This window comes from Dunckerocampus dactyliophorus, chromosome 18, assembly GCF_027744805.1.
Source record: "Dunckerocampus dactyliophorus isolate RoL2022-P2 chromosome 18, RoL_Ddac_1.1, whole genome shotgun sequence".
Classification (NCBI taxonomy): Eukaryota; Metazoa; Chordata; class Actinopteri; order Syngnathiformes; family Syngnathidae; genus Dunckerocampus; species Dunckerocampus dactyliophorus.
Window position 1 is genome coordinate 5,866,152 of NC_072836.1, and position 10,855 is coordinate 5,877,006.

At 42.9% G+C, this 10,855-nt stretch overlaps 1 protein-coding gene across 3 annotated transcripts; it reads right to left on the reverse strand.

The window, feature by feature from the left end:
* Positions 1-778: 778 nt before the first annotated feature.
* On the reverse strand, positions 779-10,522 carry atp6v0a1a (ATPase H+ transporting V0 subunit a1a). Of its 3 annotated transcripts, none has more exons than XM_054760279.1 (22): positions 10,382-10,522; positions 9,299-9,445; positions 8,913-8,991; positions 8,159-8,256; positions 7,953-8,081; positions 7,592-7,674; positions 7,392-7,518; positions 7,245-7,327; positions 7,079-7,172; positions 6,784-6,996; positions 6,254-6,404; positions 6,021-6,160; positions 5,749-5,915; positions 5,579-5,669; positions 3,807-3,925; positions 3,496-3,712; positions 3,315-3,422; positions 3,138-3,245; positions 2,347-2,364; positions 1,910-2,027; positions 1,462-1,633; positions 779-1,057 (listed from the first exon to the last, which is right to left on the reverse strand). In XM_054760279.1, exons 2-22 carry the CDS (start codon positions 9,413-9,415, stop codon positions 964-966), a joined length of 2,526 nt encoding a protein of 841 aa, XP_054616254.1. In that variant the 5' UTR covers positions 9,416-9,445; positions 10,382-10,522; the 3' UTR covers positions 779-963. The 3 variants fall into 3 exon arrangements, with proteins under 3 accessions (XP_054616254.1, XP_054616252.1, XP_054616255.1); XM_054760277.1 differs by having other exon boundaries at positions 2,347-2,391; XM_054760280.1 differs by lacking the exon at positions 2,347-2,364.
* Positions 10,523-10,855: the final 333 nt, after the last annotated feature.

The following is a 10,855-nucleotide window of genomic DNA, read 5'->3' on the forward strand; positions in this document are numbered from 1 at the left end:
GGATCCTTCTGTTTGGAACCTGGAGAGAAAATAATTGGCTCAAGGAGGCTGCACTGAGGGGATGATGTGTAAAAAGAAAAAAACAATCTACATTCTTTGCCAATTTCATTTTTTTTTAGCAACCTAACTTTTTAATTAATCACACTGACAACCTTGGCTACTGTTGCTACTTGTTGCACACACGCGCACAGGCGAACGGAAGGCCTTCTCGTTGGACAACAGCGACACCAAAAGGTGCTTTAACGTAACAACAAAACTTAACAAAAATAACGGTGATTTACTAAATACGAAATATGCGTATACGTATATTTACTAAATACGGAAATATTTCATAATATAATAATAAATCTCAGCAACCCATTTTTGAAAACAATGCAAAAGAGAACCCCGAGGTACTTAAACTCCTCCACTTGGGCAGTAACTCATCCACGATGCATGCGTACATTTGTATAATTAAATTAAATGAGAGGGCGGAGAATCCTACTACAAGAAAAGGTACATAAGCAAAAAAGGAAAAAGTCCATACCAGCTCTTCCCACTTTTATTGGCGACAGATGATCAGTCAAACAGACATTTAAACAACACAAGCAGAATGTAAGATGCATCTGATCGTGTCGAGCTTCTGAATTTCGGATTTCATTCTTAATCATATTTATCTAGTTTAACACGGTTTGCAAAGAGATGGACATGCAGTCATGTCCTGATGAACGTTTTCCCTTTTGGACCTTCATGAACGATGAGGGTGACTGAATGTTTATGTTAATAATTCACTGTGTGGAACTGTTTGCATAAATAATATTCAAACTCACAAAGACCACACCGACACACACACACACACACACACACACACACACACACAGCGGACGATGCTACTTGAATCCTGATCTATGTGATCAGGATTTAGATTCTGGAAAGACGAGACACTTAAAACAAAAACAGGTTGGACACACAGGAGATGTGATCTCAGTCCTCAAACTTTCCATCCAGGATGCTTTCAAAGGTGAAGGGGAGGAACTTGAAGCCCTGACCTGAGTAAAACTTGTTCTGAAACTCCACCCTGCAGATACAAGAAGGAAAGAACCACATGAAGTCTTAAAGGAGAGGGGCACTTGTAGAACTTTCCCCCTCCATTCCACTTGGACTCCCCACCCAGGCTGTACATGTACTAGTTCACGACTACAAGCCAGACGCTGCCCTTGGACCAGCAGCACCCGGGAATCTGAAGCCCTACTTCCTCTCTGGCAACTGATCTTGCTGTATTTTTAAAAATGGTGACGCTAATTAGCGAGTTGACCTTTCAGCAGAGCAGCCAGGAATAACTATGGAGGGTGGGGGTGCAAAGTGGTGCTCTCTCATCTTGGAAAAGTTCCAATAAAATCTGCTTAAAATCCGACACCAAATTTGAAAACAAAGAATGACCAACAGGTGGAGACAAAACCGACAGATGCAAATTCGGCTTACCAGTGCAGCCTGAGCGCGTGCAGGAAAGCGGACAGGCCTTCCATGATGAGCAGAATGGCCACTGTGAGAATGGCGAAGAAGTAAAAGACGACGGCCAGCAGGAAGAAGCCGCCCAGGCTGCGTGTGGAGAGGCCGATGTGCATCACCATGGACCATAGCACCTCGGACAGTTCTGCACGTGTGGCAAACAAACAAACGAGACACCATCACAAGCGGCGCGTGTTTGTTTTACTGGTATTCCATTCAAATTGGAAGATTTGAAGTCAAGGATGGCACGGGGGTATGTGACCACATTGTATCTCACTGGACTTGTTATGAATTTTCTCATGTATTTAGTGGATGAAAGCACAATTGACCCTTACATTTTGCAACGCGACACATAAAAAGCAATATTTGCTCCTCGTGGCCAAAAATGTGAAATAATTCCTTTTGAGTGTGTAGGACTCACGTGCATGAGCCAGACTGAGGGCCCAAAGCCTAAGATAGGAGGCTGTATTGGAAATGCAGCCCAGGCAGTATTCGATGGTGTGAATGGCCTGGTGCACTGCAACATCTGCAAAGTTAAACTGATAGACAAGACACATGTATGTCAGTCAAAAACAGCCACTTACTACTACTACTACTACTACTACTATAGTACTACTACTGGCGCCCCCTTGAGGTCCATAAAGCCATTTGTAAATCCGATACCAGCCATTAAATTTAACACCTGAAATGATTGGAACCCGAAAGCTTGAAGCGCTGCCGTGCATCATCCTACACACACGCGCGCAGGGACACACACCCAACACGACTGTCTACACACCGCTGGAGCGACAACACAAAGGGGGCAGCAACACATGCACGGCTACAACTAAGGAGAGGTGGTAGCGTTTCAAGTCCTACCTCTTCCTCCTCATGGGCCTTGAAAGCAGACGACAGAAGGCAACGCTTGATTATTGACAACACACACACACACACACACACACACACGAACGTCAACACACAGGAAAATCATGGAAGAAACGGGATTACACACTGAAAAAGACTGTGGGGAAGAACAAAAAGTCAAACTGTCATGGGTGTCTTCTACAGTGGAGCCTCTAAAGTGGAACGTTGTGCCGTTCAGAAGGTCAACCCCAATTTGGGGGAAAATCCGCCTCTGAAGTCGCGCCCTGAGAATTTTTTTTCTTTGTCTTTCTTTTTATTGGGCTGCCACAACAGAAGCGGACCAGTAATGGCAAAGGACAAATGTGATGTTGACCATGTTGTGTGTGGTTTTATGTGTATATATCAGCCTTATTAGTATTTTTCAAAATAATATTACTTTAGTATTTCTGAACTTTTTATTGGCAAATATTTTTTGGCTTTGGAGGTTTTGTGCTTAACTTGTGTTTAAACTTGTATCACTGTTAATAATGTTAAATGTGACTTAAAACATTGCCTGTGGAGTTAATCATGTTTTTATAATGGTCACAGTTTGACTCTATCGCCTTTATTTGCTCTGGAGGAAAAGAACCAGATTGTGCTGAGCCTTAGAGGTTCCAATGTATGAAGTGTATAATGTAGGCGAGGGTAACATCAGAACTTTCATACATAATGGATGTTTTTGTTGGCCTCAAAGCCGCAGTGGAATGTTTCCAAATAAATGATTAAAACCCTGGTCCAATGACAGCACAGCGACGTGCTCGTCTCACCTCGGGTTCCTCTTCGGAGTGTTGCGACAGCTGGTCGTGCTGGATAATTTCTGCCTCGTCCTCTGTGGGACCGTTGCCCACCCTGATGCCCCCGAAGTTCTGCGTGCCCTGTCGTGCAACACGCAGCGTTTGGGAAAGGTGAAGAATGAAGAATGTGCAGGTCTAAGTGCAGCTTACAAGGTTCTTGCGCCACAGGTACTGTCGCCGCAGGACCAGAGTTTTCACTATTAACATGCAAGGAACGCACGCCAAGGCGATGATCACCAGGAGGGACTGCAGGGCTTGCTGCAGATTCGTACACAAGTCAAATAGAATTAGTTCCTTTCTGGGTACAAAAAGTCTGATTATTTGAACCCACCTGTCCAGCATAAAGAGGTTTGACACTGGGGTCGTTGTAGTTGAAGAGGAACATGTTGATGAAGGCAATGAGAAGACTCGGAGCATCGCGGGACGTCCGGGCATCATATGACAGCCATTTGTAGAAGACGAGCAGCACCAGGTAGCCGAAGAGGCTGGCCATGAAGATGATCTCGGGGATGAAGCCCAAGTAGATGTTCAGGGGCTTCTTGAAGTACCTGAGCAGAGAGATAGTCAGAGTCAGTCGGCAGTCCGGCAAAGACCAGACGAATGAGAAAAGAGGAGACACTAAGAGATGGGAGGAATGCTCACAGGTGGTTGAAGAGGCTGAGGGTGACTCCAAAGAGCATGTGGATGACTCCCAGGATGACGGACATCTTCATTTTGAAGGAGTTGAGGAATGTCAGCTTGTTTTTTGCGATATTCCAGATCTGACGGGCAAGGACAGTATGTGTTTAGTGTAGACATTTACAGCTACACTTTATGAATACAAGCCTTCATGTACACCTCCTTATCAATCAGAGGTTGCACTAGAGCCCTTAGTTAACCCTTAAATCTTAAAGGTCCCCTATTTTGCTATGTTCTAACAGCAATATGTGTCCAAAGTGTGGCCCGGGGGCCATTTGCAGCCGACGGCTCTTTTATTAATTGGCTGGAAGCACATTCATAGTGTTCAATAAGAAAACTAAAAAAATAAACACAACAGCAGCAAAAATTGAAAAATCACCAGTAATTTTACAAGAATAAAGTCAAAACACTATGAAAACAATGTTGACAATAACAAGAATAACGTCGTAATATTATGAGGAAAAATAACATTTTAGTAGCAGAAAGTTGAAATATTATTAGTTATTTTCACAATATTATAAATGACAAAACAACAAATAAAAGGTGTAATTTGTGGAAAATTATTTTGCAGAAAAAGTTGTTATGAGACTCAAAATATTATTAGAAATAAAGTCATCATTACAAAAAAATTATAAGACAAAAATAGTTGGAAAATACATTAAAAAAAACTTAAAAAAAACAATTTTATGAGAAAAAAGGCAAAATATTAAGAGAAAAAATTTTCTAACGAGAAAAAAAAAGTGCCAATTTCACGAGAATAAACCTGTTGTATTATGAGTAAAAAAATGTCATTTTAGTAGCATAGAGTTGAAATATTAAAAGAAAATATTATTGTAATATTATGCAAAACCAAATAAGGTTGTAGTTTTTGAAAATTAGGTTGGGGAAAGGTTTTAACATTATGAATTTAAAGTCAAAATATCATGTGAATAAAGTCGTAATGTTCCGAGCAAAAAATTCCAAAGATTGTTCAAGAAGAAAGTTTAAATACTTGGAAAATTTTTAAAAACTGCAAAAATGCGGAAAAAAAGAGCAAAGACCAAATTGCATACTAATAACGCGCTTTTTCAGAAAGTTGACATTTTTCTTGAAATATATCTAACTTCTTAGCATATTTACATGTGTTGGCTTACAAAGTCCAAGTGGACCTTGCGTCCTTTCATTTTTCAGTATGTGGCCCTTGCTGAAAAAAGTTTAGACACCCCTGCCCCTGCCTTACTATGAGCACCAAACGTGAGAAAAATCTATCATTCCCTTACTTGTTTGCTCCACTTTTGAAGACGTTTCATGACATGATGAAGCAAAAACCTCCTTCCTCGTGGACATACCTGCCACTGACCCGCCCCTATCTGAATCCGCCCGCCCTGTGAATACTCCCATCACTTCATAAAAAAATTAAATAAAAGGCTTAGCTGCACATCTTAAAAACAAACAATCGTCCGTTAGTAACAGACATGTGACCTGTAAGTTGATTATACTGTTTTTTCAAGCATGATATTGCTGTTAAAATGTGAGTGTAATGTTAGCACTGTAGCATCACATAGCTATGGTAGTGCCGCTAACGTTTGTGTCCACCTGTACCACTCCTTAATGTTTCATTATTGTATGTGATATACTGGCTGACATCTATATTACATTGGACAAATAAATGTAAAAAGTGGATAAAGTGCAGAGACAGGCACGGACAAACAAAGCTCGTTAGCACGAAAGCTACAGACACACAGAACGGCACGTACCGGGTCAATGCCAATGGGGTAGGGTCCTCTGAACACGCCATCTATCACCGGGTCCAACTGCAAAACTGAGGTGCTTTCAAGCAACTCCACCCTTAAATACAAAAAGTATAAGAGATCATCTTGAGGCTAACAATGTTTGTTTGTTACAGAAGCTCGGCAGCCGCGCTTACGTCCAGTTCCCTCCCACTCGGGCGTCAAACATGGGCCGGACGCTCCAGCCTGAGCCAAAGACATTGAAGGACTTGGAGAAGCAGTCGTTGTAGATGATGCCCGTGTAGATGGAGAAGATTCCCATCAGCAGGATGATGTAGCGCCCGGCAAACACCATGCTGAACATCTGCAACGACACACTTCATCATGTTAAATCTACGAGCACAGTGGGCGTGTCGCATGATGGGAGGAACCAACGAGACGGGACGGGTAATGAGGTGACTGCTGATACCTCGTTGTCGTTCTTCTGAGCGATCAGGCGGCTCTCCCGCAATACCAGATAGAGAGCGGCGCAGGTCATGAGCACGCCGTGGCCCAGGTCGCCGAACATGACGGCAAAGAGGAAGGGGAAGGTGATGATGGTGTATGGCGCTGGGAGGGGTGGGGGAGGCGGCGTGGAAGAGGAGACATGTCATGATGGGTGACGGGGCGCAACACGGAGAGAAAAGTGAAAACAATTCATACCTGGGTTGATCTCGCGGTAGCTGCCGATTCCGTAGGCGTCCACAATGTTTTGAAAGCCCGAGGTGAACTTGTTTGTCTTGTTGTAGGTGGGCGGGGTCTGTTTGGTCTGCATCCTGTTCAGGATGGAAGGCACTGTGGAGCCACTTTTCTCCTGTAGGCATATAAAGGAGGTTTAGGACAGGAGAGCACATCTCATTTACCCTAAATGCTCTAATTATAGCCAGGGCGTTTATTTAACAAAACCACAAAGAGGACGGGCTGTTAATTGCAAGCGGAGAGACTTAATGCTGAAAAAACTGAAAACAAATTTTATATAATAAGGTTTTTTTTGTTTTTTACTTTAATAATGATTTGGAGTACATGACGTCACGGGAGAGAAGATCCAGACATGCCGGGCACCTCCACATGTGTGAAGCCTTTGACTAGCGGGAGCCATTGACTGGTGATAGTGCTGAGAAGGCAGAGCCTGGAGGCACTCTTCCATGGCACATTGTCAAAAGAAATGCACAAGCATCATAGGTGTCTCTCACCGTTCCCCTGCGTAGAGCGAACTGAATGGAGTCCAGGTCGGAGACGGGGCACCACACCTCGGCGATGAGACACTTCTGGGTGACGTCGATGTTACAGAGGTTGAGGGTGTGGTAGATGGCCTTCATCTTCCTCACCTTGATGAACCACACGCGCACCGCCTTGGCCGCCGCCTGCAGGACCCTCTGCCTGTGGTCCTCCGTCTGGTTCAGCACCTACAGGCCCAACCCCAGAGAGTGGTGCCAAAAATGTGTCTTGTGGGCTTGAACTGGTGGGGTCCCTTTTGAGATGATTTACCATTTGCAGGTCATCGATGCGAGCGTTCACCCCCGCCAGCATCTCTTTCCTCTCCTGGGGGGTTTCGGGACACGGGTACAAGGTTGCTCGGAAGCTGAAGACACAAAAGAAGGAGGTATAAGAAAATTAAATAACACAAAATACAAGTTCAGCTTTGTTCCCTCACCCCTCGCAGATCTTCTTCACTCTATTCTTCAGCTGGTCTCCCTGGAAGAAGATGATGAAGACCGACTTGTGGACCTGATCGCTCTGTAGACACATTGAACACGGTAAGAAGACATGCATTGCGCCAACCGTAAAGCTGCAGGCTGACCGAATGGGGGTCCTCCAGGGGATCTCCGATGTCGGCCTGCCTCAGGAACACGTTCCCTCTGCAAACTCTCCACAGCATCCTTTCAAACGTGGGAATGCGTTCCCTGCCGATGACCCCCGCCACAAATCTGTAACAGAGACACACTTTGAATCGAAGACCTTAAACACTGACCATTTTTGCAAAGTACCAAAAAGACTCACCCAAGCCGAAGCGGAGCCCCTCGATTAGCCTCGTTGGGGTCCAGCAGGGTGGATGACTCCTCCAGTAGAGTGGGGTCCTCCATCTGCAGGAGAGTCCATTAACGGTTTAAAAAAAAGAAAAAAAAAGTCAATAGCTAAACTCTGAGATGTCTGGCTCAACGATTAACCTCCATCACGGCACATAACAACTCATTAAACCTCGTTAAAGACAGCTTCACATTTCACACGTTTGTGAAGGCAGTGGAGCGGCACTGATGTGAGGGAGAAAAAAAAAAAAAAGAGACATTGTGCTGGAAGTACACATTGCTACAGTGTCTCAGCCTGCACGTTGTTTTGTTTCTGTCTTGTAAGTCGGACTAACCTCATCGAAAAACTGCTGAGTGCGCCGCAGAATGTGCTTGAGCTCGGTCAGCTCCAGGAAGTTCTTCTTCAGGGCTTCTTGGTTGGTGTTTATTTCCTTCAGCTCGTTCTCCAGCTTCTCAAAGGTGGCCTGCAGGTGAGGAGAGAAGGAAGTAAGCAACAGCACGACTGGGGAATCTTTACTGGCAGGCAACGGTGAGAAGGCACCTCCAGGTCGATCATGTCTCTCGGGAAGGGCACTTCTGGGTTCTCTCCTGTGTCGACTATTGGAGTGTTGGCCTTCTTGATCTCCTTCTCCACAAACCCTGACGATCAGAAAGCACCAGCAACACAATAAAAAGCCCTCATCAGAAAGCAAGCTATCACAATTCAATTTACAACATATGAAAAAATACTAGAGAGGAAAAAAAAACAAACTATTATTAGTTATATAAATTAACTTGTATATAAATTTGATATTATATAAAATGTATAAATTATTTATAAAATATACAATTATATATTAAATAAATTAACTTTACTCTTGTGTCTTAATTCCAGTAAAATTATGACTTTGAATTCAGTCTTGCTGCTTACTTTTTTCTTGTATTATCCTACTTTATTCTTGTAAAACAAACTTAATTCTCCTAAAATTACTAACTTATTTTCATGATTTCATCACAGCATTGGCCTCCAAAAATGACTGACTTCTTGAAATATTACATTCCATTATAAATTATATTACAAATTTATTCTCAAATTAAAAAAAAATTACAACTTAATTTGAGTAAAATTTGGGTATTTATGCACAATTAATATTATGTCATTATTCTTGGAACATTCCAACTTTTTTTTCTAATCCAGTGTATATTTTTTCAGTGCTTTTGAGTGTGTCCTTATGTTCATATAAATGTTAAAACCTGAAATCATAGTATAATAATCTGAGAAATAAGAGATTCCTTGCAACTAATCATCGACGTACTCAGTTTGCGATCCATTTCCTCACATCGCCGCACTTCGTTGACAAACTTGCGCTGGAAGACGTTGACATCAGGGTTTAACTGCGAGAAAATAAAGCAAAGCAATACAAAGGTCGTTAAAGAGGTGACATGAACAAGCTTATAGTGTCAATTATGACTGTGCCCCATGAAAAATTCATCATGTGCTCTGATACTATTCCAGAAAATACAGTCTTTCTTTCAGCGAGTAGGGGATGTGAGGATACAACATGACTGCACAGACGAGACAAACTCCACTTTAGCTCTCTAGCACAAAGCTTCCCTCAGGGATGACCGGGGAATGGCCGTTCATGGGAGGAATGAGGTGCCAGCTGTGAGCACGTGATGGAGATGACGGTTGGAGACTCACATCACGAAACTGCACCATTCCAATCTCTCCCAGTTCACTGACGCAACAGTAGGCCGCTTCCGACTGCAGGAAGAGCTGAGCCAGCGTCATCTCCTCGCTTCTGAAGAGTTCCCCCATGATGGCGGGTGGTCGAGAGTGCCCCGGCACCTGCAACAAATCACATAAACCGCCTTATTTGATGACATTTATAGTGGAGAAGCTCTCTTGTGTAGCACTGTGGTGTGATGCTCGCTAATGATGCAGACTAATATCAGCTATGTGTGCAGTTTGGCACCAGCGTGAGAGGTTGACATGTGACGGCCAGAGGAAAGAAAATCCTGTTGCCTTCACGCTGATCCCATGATCGGTGCAGGAATGCGGTTACGCTAGCATAGACTAATAGCACAATGCAAATAAAGATTGAACAAAGCAATGGCAGAAACTAATTTGTGCCATTTCTGGGATGTCAGGCAAGGAAAAACAATGCATTTCTCAGTCCAAAGAGGCGCCATTACCACCTTGAAGGAGGAGGGAAAAAAGGACCACACAGGGCTTATCTGTGGATTATGAGGGGAGCATGTGACCTGTAGCTCATTAAGCCTCACTACTCCCTTATTTATGCATGCAACTTCACTATAAAAACACTATTCTGTTACTAAACGCAGTTTAAATGTTTTATAACACCTCCACCTGTCCGGTTGGCTCTTTGACAGCTTCACCAGTCCAAAACAGGAAATGACGCATAATGCACAGCTAATATGCTAATAAACGACTATAATGGGGATAAAATGCTCACAACGGAGCCAGTAGAGCTCCCTGGCTAGCTGTAATGTACATGTTAAACAGTTTATGCAAACTTTGAGCATTATTTGAAAACATTTCGACATCCGAACGACGACATTAGGCACTTAGTAACAAATGCTGTGCTCACCAGATTACCGTAATTAGCTTTGTTGTGCTAGTATAACAGGAAATATACAGTCACAGTACGGCTAACGCCGCGCACCTGTTGATCAATATTTAACTTTCGCATCATCGACTGTCTTACTTACTGTTATAATAATCATCCTGTGTTTATATTTCTTTTTAAATCGGTGTACTTACCGATTAGATAGAGATTTCTGGCTGTCTTACAGTCTTTCTTCGTGTTTGTTATGGTCGACTTTTTAGTGGCAGCGAAGAGAAGAGTGAAGAGTCCATTTGTTAGCGAGAGCCCTCAAAGCGGAAGTGGGATTGTCGGTCACGTGACCACCCCCATCTTTCCTTCATGCCACCAGCTGACGTCACAAAAACATAAAACCAAATGTCGTTGACGAATGGAAACGATTTTTACCATCTTATACTAAATTATTCATCATGTGATAGTCTTTCTTTTTTTTGGTTGAATTGTGAACGCTCAAGACGGGTTCTTATTTGAACAAACGACCGATTAGAAAGTGTAGGATTAAATAAGATTTTATTTTCCCCAAATCCTTTTTGGACACGTGGAATTGAGCAAGTTTACGCATATTATGCTCTATTGTAATTTTGGTAAGCACGTTCTAAATATATACATTTTATTATTAGCATCTAGTCGAG